Raw genomic sequence first — 16305 nt, 5'->3', positions numbered from 1 at the left:
AGGAGTGTGCTTCAAAGTGAAAAGCCATGCGATTGCGCAAAGGTTAGACTATCTTAAGTGAATTACCTGCACGGAAGCTCTATGTTCTTAAGATTTAAACGTTTAAACCTCAAGAGGATTTTTAAGTTAACGTGAGAAGAAACAGCATTGTTTTCTTGTGGAATGATTGTATAAATCACAGTAAAGCTGGAACCCTCTTCTTTAAATCCCCATTATTGTGGTTAACAATATCAGGACTGTTAATATAGTATTACATCAGGGCATAGGCATCACGCTCTACAGGGAGCTAATCAAACCCAGACTTGATCTAGTGAACAAGATGCAACAGCTGGCTGGTGAAGTCATATGGAAGGAGTAGCAAGGGCTGCTTAAGCTTTCTTTTAAATTATTGTACATCTGGCTTTTAGCAGGTTTTGATCCAATCCAAGTGATGCAGAGAGGCATAATTCATGAACTAACAAGTAAAGGTAATGAAGACTAATGAAGACCTTATGTAAACTGTTCTAATTTTACCAAATGAATAAAATGTCTAATTTGGACTTTGATTTATGTATGTATGTATGTATGTATGTATGTATGTATGTATGTATGTATGTATGTATGTATTTATCTATAATCATCTGTGAAATAGCATATTTATGCTACACAGCTAAACCACTTCATTAGGTACAGTGGACTCGATCCCCAACGCATTTTCCACTGGTTGAGCATGACTTTTGCCAGCCCAAGGAATGTCGTTAAACAGACGGGAATGTGAAGAATTTATCTTCTCTCTGACTGAACAACTTTGTAAAGTCTCTGATTGAATATGTTTTGTGTGGGGATAAATTTGTACTTGTGTCTTATTCATTTCCTTTATACTTTTGAGAATTCAATTAGCATTATGAAAGAAAACAAAAGGGTATTGTGTTCTAGTGTTAATCTTACTGCAGCTGAAAATATGTGGTAGCAAACAAAAACCTTTGTCATTAAAATTCTACTGATCTACTACACTTATAGTATCAGGATTATCATTTAAATATCTGTTATGAATCGAGAATCTCAATGAGTAACTGTTGGGTAATATTGGTTTTCCAAGAGTTTAATTAATGAATGAATGAATTAATGAATGAACAAATTAAATAAACAGATAAATACATGCATAATAGATAAATACTGCCACCTGTTGTTCAAAAGAGAAGTTTGTTTATATATATATATATTGCATTAAAGTGATTCCCAGTGTTTGTCTACCTGAAAAGATTATATGAACAACATTGTGATGTTATTTAATTTCCAACTTGCAAATCCTATACTTTTATTGGTCGCTCTCTGGAAACTGCAAAGTTCAAGTTGCCAGATATTCAGCTCACTGTGTAATATGCAAGGAAAGACATGAAGCATTTTGGAGAAACATTTTTTATTACATTTTGAAGCTGGGCCACATTTGACACAGCTGGTAAGAAAACAATAGCAATAAATACGTAAACATGTTGGGTGAAGCAAGAAATAAGAAAAAAGCAGACTAATAACGTACAATGATACCTCTGCTTTTTGGTGAAGGTCTTTGGCATGAAAGCAACAATGTCAATGGCAATATTGCATGTACTTTCATTATTACATCAGACTGGAAACCCTGTCACCCTGGGAAACAAAGTGAAAGCACAGGATACAAGATGGATAAGCCACATCAAATGATACCAGTGTGGACAGCTTCCTGGGAAACCTATACAAAATATGATGACAAATAAAACCAGTCGGGGCACAATCGGTAATCGATAATCGACAATTATTTTATTTTTAATGAAAGAATGCAACACTGATTTCCAGTCATTATTAAAGGATGTACAGGGTCTCTGTTCATTACAATGACGTTAGAGATGATTGCCTGCCTCTTGTCAAATATATCAGAAATACTGCTCTACATACTTAAACTCTCTCTGCGCCCACCTCCACCCAACACAGCAACGTCCCTCATGTTCAAACTGTGTAACACAATACCAACATCCACAAGCTCTCTCTATCACACAAGCATAGACAGAAACAGCTGTCCTACCCTTCTTTTACACATAGTATACACAGAGATATACATGTTTTAAACATCATCAGAGCTGGTTTTCTGAAAGCCAGTCAAAGTGTGTGAAATATTTTCTGCTGGTCTTTGCCCCCAAACCTCTTGAATCTCTTTTTAGTGTGACCCAGATAAATACCTCACGTGAAAAAAACACACAAACATGTTTCTAATATTCCACAATTGGTTCTTTCCACCTCAGCCCTGCAGTACAAGACTAGCAGTTCTAGATGTTTATCTCTCCTCAAAGTCAAATAAAGCAATAATTCACACTTAATCAATAGAAACATTTTATATATGCATGGATCATTGTCTCTTCCTATGAGACAAATCTGAGCCAGCTCAGCCTAAACTGCAGAAGAATGTATACCTTTAAAGCATTGGGTCCTTTGATATCGTGCCACCCTCTGTGAATGCTAATCTTATGTCAACCTTCATTAACCTTTGAAAATCCTTCTATTCTAGAGTGTGTGTATGTATATCATGGTCCCAAAACTGGCCTTGATACATTTTATATGTCAACAGAAATCATCTCTGAGAAAGTGTCTATTTAAGTAGCAAATTTTTCTTGTACAATTCAAATTATACATCTCACATATGGGTAACTATAAGAGATACTTCTTAAAGTCAACAATAACACACAAATAATTTATTTAATATATACAGTCAACATTGATTTCTCATGGAGTAGCAGACGAACTGAGGATGAACAATTGAATGGATGATATTTATTAAACTAAACGCATCACTGAATAACATTGTCTTACATGAAGGATGTGAAAATACTTTCAAATAGAACTGTATATACAGGCATAATTCAGTGGTCTTTTGTAATAGATCTATGTCTCCATGTTACATTTTTGTCTAAAAAAATCTGAATGCTTTAATCCATTTATTGTTTCGTCATTCCATGCTTTCCAAATGAAGAAAATGAAGATTAAGACTATTCAGAATGTGTTATGTGTTGGTAGACATTGAAACGCACTCGATATGCCACTAAATGCATGCTAAAACATGTTTAATTCACATTCTTATAAAGACCTGTGTGGCACAACATTCCAAGGGGCAGGTTCAATTCACATTAAAGTACAGCAAAGACACAGCACCTTCTACATAAGAATAAGGATACATATGAATAATGGTCTTAAAAATCAATTTAGAAAACTAAAAGATGACTTAAGACTTGTCTGTATGTATAGCATGATCTGATTTAGCTTTGACAATAGAATAGTTTATATTATAGTGAAATATAGATTCATTATTATGAACTAACATTTTAATAGCACTGAAATAACACAAAAAAATATATGATATTAAATATCATACTGCCTCATAATAATACTGCAAGAATCAAGCATAGATACAACAAATAGCATATAATTCAACTACCATCATCATAGAAAACTGGTAACTGGTCATGAAGCATTTCATTTAGAAGGTTTTTATTACAAGCATAAATTCCTTAGATCACTGAGTACAGATTGTAAACAAGAGAAATCACGGGTTTCCTTGCGAAATCTTCAATTTGTTGCTTATTGCTGATATTCAAAAAAGGTCATATTCAGTCATAAAATCTCTCTTTATGTTGTTATATCTGTAGAGAGGGTTAATGTTCCACAGGACAGATTTGTTCCCACCACTTTTTGTAGTAAAACCATCATATAGCTTAGTGAAGTGTAGACTGTACAGATCCAAAACCTATACAGGATTAGATTAACGGACAGAAAATATTTGTGAAATGAAATAGGAGCAAGATATAGAGATAATTAGTATTTTTTAATGTATTTGTTAGGATTGGTGGTCCAGTATCTCTTATTGCATTTACCATCAGAAATCATGAATGACATCAGATTCTCTGGACCAAGTTTCTACGCTGGCATGTCGTTGATGTGCAGTTTTGGAAATCAGGTGCATTTTCAGGTATTCCCTTTTTAAAGTACACATGTGTCAGGGAAATGCAAGGACTGTTTTTCTTGTCTACGTGCTCCCTTTCTTTCAGCCAGGACCCATATAGGATTCTACACCATTGGGGGACGCTTGTCAATCAATATATCTGTGGAGAAGAAAAGCAAGGAGTATCTTTCAGTTCTTTGGCAATCATATTGACAGAATCATTGCACAGATTCCATCATCTGTTGTAAATTGAAGTCTCAGATTTTTATGACAAATTAAGGTTATGTTCAGAAACTATACATACATTAATAAACTTGTTATGTTTATTGACAGTCACTTCAGGTTCTGACAAACCCACAATACTCACCAATACTGCCTCAGCTGCTCAGACCTCTGTGGATCGGCCAGTAAAAACTTTCCCCGGATTCTGGTGGGACAGACAAACATGAATCAACCAAATCACCAAAAATGTCCCTGACTTCTATAGATGAAACTGCTAAATGAGGAATGTCATTATTTTGTTGATTTAATAATAATAGTAATTAAAATCATGTATTATTATAATTATCCACGCATCCATTTTCAATTACCACTTCATTCAGTATTGGGTCACAGTGAGCTGGAGTCTACGTTGGCAGGCCGAGGGCGCTAGGTTATTATAAATATTATTACTATTATTACTGTTGTTATTGTTATTAATCATCATCATCGTCAGCAAAAAACTCAGACACAACAATCTTTAGTCTTTATGACCAAGTTGAATTAGATATCTAAATCATTTGCAGTGTGGAACTACAGGATAGACATTGTGTCAGGGTACCAAGCAGACTTGATGGTACACGTTATCTCGAGAGCTTTTTCAAGCCCCACACAGGATGACTGCACTGTAACACCCCACCTTTTGCGGGTGCTGCCCTGCACTCACGGCCTGGGTTTTGGGGGCTGGGGAAGTCCTCTTTCTGGATATAACAGGGGAGGTGCGTCTGCGGAATTCAGATGGAGGCTCGTGGGCGGAGCTCGGCTTGGAGCACAAGGAGGAGACGGAGGAGCTGTCTTCTGTCTCTCCTCCAATCACAGACAGGCAACTCTGGTCTGAGCTGCTGAATCCACTGACACTCTCGCTGGAGGACTCAGAGCTGTCCACTAGGGGCGAAGGGGGAAATCATACACATTAGAGCCATGTTGCAGGGGAAAAACACCCACAAAACCTCATGTAGTCCTCCTCTATGGAGACCTCAGCTGTAAAGCTGCAATGCTGTTTGAATTAGCGAGACCTGTGTTTCTTTATGTCCAAAGATGGTACACCCTTATCGAAGCAAAAAACTGTTTGCTACTCCTAATGCCCGGCTCCTCTCATGATGTTGAATTATTTTATCAATTCAATTAATACAAAACAAATGCAATATCTCTGAATCTCATCAGCCTTGTGGTTGAGGAGATGTAAGGTTGGCTCAGTGCAGCGGTGACTCACATAGCAGATGAAGGTTCTCTGTGTCATTGTCCAGATCATCCTCCTCTAGAGCTCCTGTCATGGAGTAGATGCCCCCTTTGGCATCCCCTCTCTGTGATGGGCTGGAGAGATAGCTGTGGGGAGGGAGGGATCCCCTTCCAGATGAGGAGGAGGTATGGCTACCAGAAGATGACAGACTGCTGCCTGAGCCAATGGAGTTCGGTCTTGGTGACAGGAGTAGCTCGTGGTTGGTGGGCAGTGGAACGCCCGATAATGCTCTGGATTCTGTACAGAGAAGGCAGTCAAACACATCAGGTTAACCAAGTCAGACAGAGTGAAAGATCACTTTCGCCAGAGCATTAGTAACCAGTGAGTGACAGTACCTCTTCCAGTTGGGACGCAGTTGACAGCCCTGTCGCTAATGGCCGCCTCACTGGGTTTGATATCCATGAAGGGCTTGCTACCGATTCCCATGAACACTCTCTCCTGCATCCGGATTTCTGGAAGGGAGCAGCAGAGTGAAGATTGACACTGATCCCATTAATGGGTGAGTTGTACAGTGTACCCCATCACGTTATACTACTTTCAGCTGCTCTTGAATATGTCATATGGTCCATGTATCTAAGTTACTTGAGACACATAAACAGGAAGAATGAAAACAGAGTATTTTGCATCCCTCTTCAGTGTCCTCAGTGTCGAAATTCTGACCTCTATTGCGTACTGCCTGTTCCCATAGAATCCTCTCCAGGTCTCTGGTCCAGGCCTCCTTCACCTCTCCGCTCTCTGCCTGAAGAATGTACGTGTCATGCGACTTTCGACGGCGGAACCAAATTTCGAAGCACAGTCCGCTGTCGCCCGCGTTGTGAGTCATTCCAATGTCAGAGGTCTGGCCAACAAAACACAACTATACAGTATTGGATGGTCCAAATTACATAAACATAGTATATTCTCAGAAGCCTCAGGGGGGTCTTTTAAGAATCTGTTTTCATTAAATAAACAACTGAACGTTGTACGTTTGATTACAGAGGCCATTTAATTATTTATGTGTATATATCCACAATCAAGTAATAATCAATCAAAAGAGAGGAAATATATAATCTTCAACAGCAAACATTGATATCAGCCTAAATGTGAATCCAAGTCAATTGCAGTAATTCAATGATGCATAAAAAGGTATCTGGGTTAAAACTGGATTTAAGATGGAACAACCTGAAATTCAGCTGAACAGGAGACAATTTTGGGAGTAGACAACTCTGATTCAGGTCACCCACTTCCATCCAATAAGTATAAATACCCAGTCTCTACCCACTAACTACTCAGACCAGTTCAGGGTTGTAAACTACTGAAATGGGATGGCTAGTAACAATCAGAGCTTGTGCAAGTGTACCTTAAAAGACTGTTTATAAATATACACATCATTCCCCACTTCTGTCTTCTTGGTTTTGCTGAAGAGGATGAGGTCCTGGAAGAGGAAGATGTGCCGGAAACACTTCTTCTTCCGGAAGGAGACCAGGAATTCATCCTGTCGAATCAGTTGGCCCTGCTCCTTCAGGTTCACCTGCGTCAGGAGACAGAGAGAGCAAGCACACAGAAGTCACATGAAGACCCCGAACACAAATGCAGCAGTATAGCAATATTTCAAAGGAATTTTATTTCCATTCCAGGGAAGACAAATTAATTTTGTTTATGTTGCTGCTGGGAGAGGGAAAGCTTGGTCCTGAGAAAATGTGAGGAATGTTAATGGGGGCCATCTTAAAGCAATATATGGCAATAATTCCCATGTGGTTCCAGGAACTCACACTGCAGCAGTTATAGGAAGTCATTTCTCATTGTCTTGAATGCTATGGATTTTAACCCTTCTAAAACAGCTTGCTGTGCCCAGCGGAGTGAGGGCTATAGAAACATTTAAAAAAATACAACAAAAGCTTTATTTCTCTGGATTGACAGAAACACAGATTAATATAGATAGGCTCATCTGGTTTGTTTTTTGTAGTATGTACAGTGTACACACCAGTTTTTCTCCCCAGGAGAAATAAATAAATATCTATATGTAACATATTCACTGGAAATACAAAAATATCCAGACATGGTCTTGATGAAACGGGTGTACATGATCCATACAAAGTAGTGTATTGAAAACTGTCCACAAAGTAATAATAAAAAAACACAGTTAATGTATTAAAATTTAAATAATGACAATTTGACATATGACTGATAATTTCTTTGTCAGTGGGCAAACGTACAAAATCAGCAGGGGATCAAATACTTTTTTCACTCACTGTAACTGTTAATCACAAATAATAAATCCTACATTACATGTTAGGCTAAATATTTCTGTTCACTGAGACTGTGTCGTCAGCATACATTGAATTGACTGTTCTTCTAAATACGTTGATTGTTTTTCCATTACAAATAACAGACCCTAAGCACAAAATTAGGAATAGGCGATCAGAAAGCAATAAAAAGGGATTATATTAACCTATGCTTAGGAAATTATCTTATATGAAGTTTTAATTTCTATGTAATCATGCCAGTACGTTATTACTGCTGTTAGAAAACTGTAAATAACAGTGAAATCTGGGTTCCTAAGTCAGTCCACAGGATGATAGACATAATGGATCCGTCTGCTCATTTATCCGTCTGTCTCATGCTGATCCTGCAGTCTTACGTCACAGTCGAGGATGTCGTCCATGGCGAGCAGGTCATTGCCGTGGCGCAGCTGGAAGCGAATGACCTCAAGGGCGCCCTGGATCTCGGCCCTCTCTCGGCCCCGGTGCGGCCCACACTCCTTCACCATGTCCTGCAGGAGGAGGTTGTACTTGCTGATCCTCTGGACTGGCTTCAGCAGGTAAGAGGACAGGTCCATCTTGTCTCCTAGCTCCAGCTGTTTCTGCTTTCCTCAGAAGAGACGAAACCGCATTGGCCACAAAAATCACACTTTTATCACTTCGTGGTCCCATTGGTCACGATCTCTAAACAATACCATCTTGCCTTACTTGAAATGATAAGCATGCTTAAAAGTACATGTTATCTTTGTTCCGAAGTGTTTAAATGTATATTCCAGTTTACACAAAATCAATACATTTCTAAAACGATCAGGTAAAACTTGAGTGATCAAGTTCCAGGGCTGTAGCTTGATTAATGTGAACTCAATGGTGATCTGAATATATAGATGGGAGTGTCATCTTACTGCATAGAAAGAATATTATTTTAGCTCTTTGCATCCGTGAAGGGTGTATAATGAATTTCTTACCTTGAAGAAGTCATGGCCATGGTGAATGAGCAGAGAGTCTGACTGGGGTTTGTTCTTGCTGTAGAGGGCATAGAGACCAAAGCTCTCCTTCTGTATCAGAAAATAGCAAAAAGACTAGTTCAGAAGGTAGGTAGGTAGGTAGTTTAAAAAGTAGATTAAATGTTTTGTGAACTCTTATTAGTGTTTTTGAGGTGAACACTTAAATGACTACTGTTATTATTGTTGTTATTGGATATATTTCCTCTCCACTTTTATGTACCAACGAGATATGAATCCGTCCTCAATTTTGAAACTGTGATTGGACTCACGTGTCTGAGGAAGCAGCGGCCCACACGCAGGGGCTCTTTAACGCTGCCCTCCAGCGCCTTGAGGAAGAAGTGCCTGTGGAAGTCATGCAGCTTCTCCAGGTTGCCAAAGATTCGGCCACGCTGGCCCCTCAGGTCCTGGGGAACATCGGGCCGCTCCATCTGTGGGAAGTAGTGAGCGATGATGTAGCCCAGGGATCGGACATACTCCCGCTCCGTCAGCAACAGCTCCTCCATGATCCTCTGCAGCTTCCTGGAAACAAGGCGATGGAGAGACAGTCAGAAAGGCCACAATTAGAATTCACAGGTTGACATCAAAGAGACTTCACTTTACTGCACATCTACACTCTCAATGGAAAGGGAACTTGTAAGAGGTCTTTCAAAATGAAAGCAGGGAAACAAATCTTTGAAATTAATTCTCTAGTGGCCAACTTTAATTTTAACTGTTTTTATTTAAGCTGAAGTGCATTTACAGAAACATTTAGTAACTTGTACCTGCAGGGCTTCATGGGAAGCTTTGTGAAAATGAAAAAAAGAGAAAGACATTTTAGAAATTCTCCAATAAATATTTAGATATTTAGGTATTTTGACCACTTCATGCATTTCTAAGGTGTAACCTACAAAAAGTTGCCAGCATTGTCCCCGGGTTGTGTGCTGGTCATTGAGGCTGGTCCTTGGCATATGGGAAGCCTGTGGTGGGTGGCTGTGGGGCAGGTTGCTTTGCTCAGGTCACCGGTGTCGCCTGCAGATGGACAGCAGGAGTCATCAGAGCAGAAGCTGCCATGCCGAGAGATCTGGAAGTCCCGGGCAGCCTGCAGGATCTTGCGCGAGGGCTGGCTGTGAGCGCGAGAGGCCAGTGAGGCCTGTGGCTCAGTCTGAGGAGCGCACACAGCCGAGCCTTCGCTTAGGGACCTGCCCAGAGCCTGATGCCATGGAAACCACTCATTCCCAGGGGCGTGCAGAGGGAAATCCGCTCCTTTGCTGTCCTCCCTGGAAAGCTCTTTGCCCTCCTTCAGAACTGCCATTACTCCCTCTTTATCAGAGCATTGGAGGACACAGGGTTCATTCTTGGGAGCCGACACAGTTTTCAGTCCCTTACAGCTTTTGTTGTCAGGTTTGAAGTTTAAATTAAAACATGTAACAGTGGCATAATCATTTTCCTGGGGTTGGCTGTTCCTGCTTTCCAGCACTACTTGATTAGTCCTTGTTGGTTCCTGTCGTGAGGGTTGTGCCCTCACAGGGCCAATACTAACAGAAGATGTTACCAACAGAGTCTCCTCTGGTCCTGGCCTCCTGAGATCTTGTGTCACCCCCACAGAACCCTGGGCCTTCTCAAAGTCCTGCACCCTCTCCTCTAGCTGCTGCCTGACTTCCTGGACCTTGAGCCAGGCAACGTTCCACAGCCGCATCCCCCTGGAGCCTTTGAGGGTGCAGGCCTGAGCTTTGACCTCCTGGAACTGCTCTGTAGAAAAGGCTGTGAATTTATCGTGGTATTTCTCAAGTTCACTCAAGTCATCCTTAACTGAATTGCTACTGGGTCTGGCCTGCTCCAGATACTGTCTGCAGTCTTTAGCAAGCTCCGTGGCCTGAAAGCAAAAGACATTTATTTGTTTTATTTATTTTAACAGACTTTAAATTTATGATTGTGTAACATCATGCTGGCGTGTCGCACAATTCCCTCAAGAAATAACAAAGGTTGAATTCTGGTGTAAGCTATTCTAGAGTACTTCATATTTCTCTACAGTGGATGATTCTTTCTCCATGGGAGCCTGTGTCCTGTGTAACTCAACAGAAGCTTGATATTACAAGTTTAATGAATACTATCAAAGTATATTAGTTTTACACAAATTGTCACAACTAAATAATTGTAATAATTACTGCACACCTTGATGTGTCCTCCCTTAGAAAATAATCTTACTGAGGTATGCATATGAGTTTCAGTTAAACTGTTATATCATACATAGAAAAAAATCCTCTTCCACTTCCAAGACAAATCAGTCATTTCTCTAAATAGAGTAATTCTGTCTGCCAGGCTAGATGATGAGACCCCAGACTAAGTCTTTGGTTTTCTAGTACCAGCTTATGTAAACAAGGTGAGAGCCTGTCCTAAAACACAAAGCAGAACAGGAAACTTCATCCCAGCAGGGGCTAGTCCAGACGTCAACAGAGAAAGTTGGACTTCACCAACCTTTTCACAGAACTGGTACAGGCTGACCATGGTTTCCAGCTCAGTGTGACACTGCTCCGCTCGGGACAGGAAGTCAGCCAGGCTGGATTTGAAGGTGTACACCATGGTGCGGAAAACCTCCATCTCAGGGTAGGACGACCCCTGGATCTTCTCGGCCTCCTTCACTAGAGTCATGGCCTGGAGTTTCTGCTCCTAAAATGAATGGAAGATCACTAAATGTATACTTATACACCCAAATTTCAAACGTTGTGCTGAGCTATCAATTTGATGTAGAAAAGACCCGGATTTCACATCAGTAACAACAGTGTGGCATTTTAGCAAAGCATGGCAGGGATGTCAAAGTGTCCTCAACTTACAGATGCCTGGTTGAGGAAGGACTTAAAGCTCTGCAGCGTCTGCTCCACCCTCTCCAGAGAGTCCTCCACTGAATCGGCTTCCAGCAGTCGCCTCTCCCCTTCCGCATCGAACCACTCCCTGATCTGCAAGCGAGATACAGCAAAGGAAGATTGCCCACTGTGGGTCAGCTTCAGAACCACTGGAAGAGCACTTCTTGAATGGTATCATTAATGGGCACATCTCTTAGTTTCCTATTGTTTCACTTCCCGTTACTCTGTTCTGTGTAGTTGTGTGCTTGTATTTGTTTGACTGGTGCTTTGTAAAATATCCAAGCACAATGGTTTTTGTAAAACAAGTAACAAGACCTTCTCCATGTGACAACAGCTGCATCTTAATAACATCTGGATGACCAGTGACTTGGGGAAGATCAATGCTTTTCAGGTGCAGCATTAGTTTGCTCCCTGTACGTTCAGCTCAAGGTGACAATTAACCTTCAGGAGTCCTTCCAAATAATGCACCCTATCAGAAATTTCATCTTTCTTTGGAAGCTTCTGTAATGTTGATTATATTGCCATGAACTGATATTTACTTTCCCCTTCAATCGATACTTCCGGTATATTTTGGAAATGTCAGTCAATCAGTCGGCACAATGTCTAAATACAATGCTGCAGTCCACCTATAGTTGAAATCTTCCCTACCAGCCCAGAGTAGGACACAGTGAATCACAGGGTGGACTCCTCCCTTGTGCCTACCTTCTTAAACCTGCCCTCCAGTTCCCTGAGCTTGAGCAGGAAGTCGAGATGCTGCAGGCACTGGTTAGACCTCATGACCAGCATGTGAACCCGGTCTTCCACCTGGTTGTACAGGCTGGTGACACACTCCATGGCGTATCTGCACAGAGAGAGAACTGAGATCAGTAACTGAGCAATGTCTCCACCTGATGCTTGGGGTTCTTTCTTTTAAAACTGACCATTAACCTTAACCTACGTCTGCTGGCTGTCGAGGTAATGGGCAATTGTGTTGATGTGGAAAAGGATTTTTTACACTTGATATACCTCTGAAAGTGATTAAGAACAGGCAGTTCTAGTTCTTTTTCCCAATCTTCTAACATAAAATTATGCTAGGTTTAATAGTTTGATCTGATTAATCCATGATTTTGGCCAATAATCTCAAGGTTTTCCTAATTTTTACCTTATGGGAAATATACTATGTAGGTTGGTAAAGGCCAGTTACCGGTAGTCCTCAGAGTGAGTGAACCGGGGTTCTTCCTTCCTCAGTCTGGCTAGGATGGCCCCGCCCTGCCGCTGCAAAGCCACCAATCGAGTGTCCTCCAGCACCTCCTTCATCATGGTCTTCTGGTCCTGAATGCACTGCTGGACTTCCTGTCATAAGCAAGCACATGGCCGACAATCAGAAGTGCCACGTATCCCTCAGCCTACTTGAAACACTGCATTTGAACACCTCTCATCGATCAGCGCTGAAAAGGGTGCATACCTGAATGGTGTTGATCTTCTTGCTACCTTCAAACTGCCGGATGGCCTTCTGGAGTAAACTGGATGCTTCTCGTAGATCCAGCACAAAAGGGTCCAGCTTCTGCAACACAAGGGAGGCAGCCATTACAGGGTCTGGTGACTAACGAGTCAGCAGCTTAGTCATACAGCCTCTGGTGCTCAACATTTTATAGCTGCTCCCTTCGTTTTTTCACCCCTGATTACATCAGCCAGACTTAAAACATTCACTTGGGAAAACTAATCCCATAGCATCACTCCACCCAGTGTGGGAAAGATGACTGTTTTAATCTCATTACCCCCTACTGATTCAGCAGAAATGAATGTTCTAATGTTCTCCTTAGAAGTCCACACTCCTAACCGTAAACACCATCAGTACTGTCATGGAATGGTTTATTCATCAAAAAATTATTGGTTGATACATTAGTTATATTTGCCTGTGGCTCTGCAGGACCCCAGTCTTGCGAATTGTAAACCAAACTTAAAGCCCCATTGTCTAAAGACATGGAAATAGTGGTGATTTAGGTAAATTAAGTAAAAAACTGAGGAGGCAGTCAAAAGTTCAGCTTGAATGAAACCCAGAAGATGCCAGGGCTCGGACTAGGCCAGCAGAAATGGACTGAGACCTGGTACAGCTGCATCCAGTCACTGTGGCTGTAAGGAAATGTGCCCTCCAAACTGGCCGTTAGCTGGTTTCCTTCCACAACCTTATGCAGCGCCTTCAACGACGTCATCACTTCCACCTGTATGAAGGGAGAAACCAAATTGGCGTGTTGTGGCTTAAAAAAGTGAGTGTCTTGTTTGAGTTATTTCTGTACTTTCTAAAAAAACGAATGTTGAAAAGGGGCGTGGCTTGGCTCTAGATGTGCGCTGACCTGCAGTCCTGGGTGTCTCTCTGTGCGAGGGCTGGTCTCCTTGTCCACCAGTATCAGGACACCATGAACGGCATGGAGGGCCTGCTCCTAGGTAAACAGGACACAAAACCCACTGTCTGTCAACAACAGAACCCTAGACAATGCTGTATAGACAGTATACCATGACATGAAGTGCCTAGTTTTGTTACTGAGTCCTATGAAATGCTAGTGTGCTTAGTAGGCACATTTTTTAGTCAGTTTTACCTATCAGTAGTTAACAGTGTAAAAAAGCCAACTAAATTATACAACACAGCATTGTAACACATTTTTGAAGACGACAGCTAGCTAGCTAGGTACAACAGCACTACTGCCAATATGTCCTAAGACGTGTTTTGGGTTATTTTCCAAGCTCATGGAACTACCTATATATGGCCAGGGGGGCGTGGCCATTAAAAACCTGTGGTGTGATCTTTTGTGCCCCCTGGTGGCTGTTTTAAATGGTACAGGTATGTAATTCAAAAAGACCTGAACGGTACCTGCACCATCAACAAGGCTTTAAACAGAGCTGGGGGAGGGGCTTTCCTTCTGGCATCTGTGACTAAGGTCATTCCAAGATCCCGGACATCTTTCCTGGAAATGCAAGAATGCAATGTGAGAGCGTGTTTCATCCTGCCTTTATACTCTGAAACTCTGTGATACGGCAAAGAGATTTTGGGAGAAAAAATTCGTCTGATTGCAGGAGATCTGTGATTGCTTCATGTTATATGAATCTGAACAGTCGTGGGAACCATCGTAGACTTATATAAAAGTAAACTTGACTCAGGAAACTTGTCCTCTCAGTCTCCCATGGGCTGTGTGCGCTTGTTGGTCACATTGTAGTAGGATATTTCACACTTATCACTCCTTAACAACTAACAACTTAAAGTACCTCATAAAACTGCATAATAAGCCTCTTGTTTTAAAACCCTGCTCACCAGACATTGGAGCTGTATTTTAGTTTAACGAGCAGTCTGGTTACAATGCTGTCATTGTTATGACAAACCCTTCTCCGGAGATGGAAGGAGTGCAATTTGTTTAACAAGACTGCCACCTTGAACTTCAGAGGGCTTTCATTAAAGCTGTGCAAATACATGCAAGGCAGCAAGGACTATTTTAGGTCACTGGGCCTGTAACAGCAGCTCTCAAACTAAAACCAAACTTCAGTTCACCTTTACCAGTGGTGTAAAAAATAATTACCATGGGCTCCAGGCCTCAAAACATAAGAGTGTTTTTAATGGAATGTAAAGAAGTGGACATTTGAAAATAAATCAATTTACCACAGCCTGAATCAAAATCCTTAATGGGTCTGCAGATCTAGAAATAAGAATTAGTCTGGCATATTTAATTTTATGTTTAATTTTACTACTAGCACCCTGCTGCCCTCTTGTGGCTTGTGTAAGTAACGTAGACAAAAGTAGACAGGTTTTCTGCTGAATTTTCCATTGATGGTGCAGTCTAGTCAAATGTCGAGGCCTGTAGTTAAAGGACCACACTGCATTGGTTCAGCCTGTTGTAATTTGGTAACCAAGTAAAATGTCTGCATTAGATTTAATTTTCCACTCTTTAAATCATCTGAATTCTCTGATTTATGACAAAATCACTGCGTCTCATGACTGGTTAGCAATGGTCCTTTGCCATTCACCTGCCTGTGTTTGAAAAGACATACCATGACAACAAAATGAGAAACAGCAGGTCCCTCAGTGGGGAGCCTACCTGGGAATGCAGTAGAAGTGCAACAGCAGCTTGCAGAGCTCCTGGCTGGAGAGCAGAGGGGACTTCCAGCCGTGATGGTCTCCATACACCTCCACCACAGCCCTCCCGGCCCTGTCTCTGCTGCCTGGATCAGGGAGAGGGGAACACTCCATTTAGGGTGTTATATCCTTGTGAAAAAGGGAGTCCCAGTGGACAACAGGGAGGCGTGTCTTGTTTGAGATTGCTCTTCGTTCACAATGCCTCTCACCTGGTAAACATGCAATGCCCAAATGCAGAAGATGACCGCCGGGTTCCTGTGCTGAGCCAGGCCCCGGTCCACAAGAGCGGGATGCTGGCTGGGTTGCGGTCCTCTCTGCATTAGAGGGCAATGCTTTCTCAGGGCCGTTTGTCTGTTGGGTGGGAGCCTCCGTTTCAGCTCTGCATACCTGGCTAACATCTGGAAGGGAAAAAATAAAGATTTGTGAATAACCTCCAGTTACAAAGTGTGTGCCCGCTCAGGCTTAACCTTGCTTGATTTTCCAGGTGTGCCACCAGTAATATCATCCAGTAAACCAAGATTAACAGAGGTGGAAAACCAAGATGCACAGTTGTTCAAATTTTTAAATGCAGGATCGATATGTAGCAGCAGTTGGTAACACTGCACTGTGGGACAATACGGTCATAAAGACAACATTTCTGGATTAAGTCAATACAATTCCTGATTCTATCTCTCCTTC

At 41.5% G+C, this 16305-nt stretch overlaps 1 protein-coding gene across 5 annotated transcripts in view; it reads right to left on the bottom strand.

Annotated features, from left to right (window-relative positions):
• Positions 1–1382: 1382 nt before the first annotated feature.
• The window catches only part of LOC136748665 (pleckstrin homology domain-containing family G member 4B), a 36145-nt gene continuing 21222 nt past the window's right edge, over positions 1383–16305 (bottom strand). For 2 of the 5 annotated variants that reach the window (XM_066702608.1, XM_066702612.1), the window contains exons 4-24: positions 15837–16025; positions 15590–15713; positions 14374–14467; positions 13859–13945; positions 13610–13726; positions 12970–13068; positions 12709–12857; positions 12228–12366; positions 11496–11618; positions 11140–11331; positions 9573–10537; positions 8955–9204; positions 8647–8736; positions 8062–8286; positions 6781–6951; positions 6102–6279; positions 5777–5893; positions 5415–5678; positions 4842–5086; positions 4311–4370; positions 1383–4103 (exon numbers count right to left, since the gene is read on the bottom strand). In XM_066702608.1, coding sequence (XP_066558705.1) covers positions 4329–4370; positions 4842–5086; positions 5415–5678; positions 5777–5893; positions 6102–6279; positions 6781–6951; positions 8062–8286; positions 8647–8736; positions 8955–9204; positions 9573–10537; positions 11140–11331; positions 11496–11618; positions 12228–12366; positions 12709–12857; positions 12970–13068; positions 13610–13726; positions 13859–13945; positions 14374–14467; positions 15590–15713; positions 15837–16025 — 3860 coding nt within the window. In that variant the 3' untranslated portion in view covers positions 1383–4103; positions 4311–4328. The remainder of the gene's footprint in view (positions 4104–4310; positions 4371–4841; positions 5087–5414; positions 5679–5776; positions 5894–6101; positions 6280–6780; positions 6952–8061; positions 8287–8646; positions 8737–8954; positions 9205–9572; positions 10538–11139; positions 11332–11495; positions 11619–12227; positions 12367–12708; positions 12858–12969; positions 13069–13609; positions 13727–13858; positions 13946–14373; positions 14468–15589; positions 15714–15836; positions 16026–16305) is intronic. The other 3 variants (XM_066702611.1, XM_066702609.1, XM_066702610.1) reach the window with 3 other exon arrangements.

Source organism: Amia ocellicauda, chromosome 4 (assembly GCF_036373705.1).
Source record: "Amia ocellicauda isolate fAmiCal2 chromosome 4, fAmiCal2.hap1, whole genome shotgun sequence".
NCBI lineage: Eukaryota > Metazoa > Chordata > Actinopteri > Amiiformes > Amiidae > Amia > Amia ocellicauda.
The sequence above is the reverse complement of the archived record's forward strand: the minus strand, read 5'-3'. Positions and strand labels throughout refer to the sequence as shown.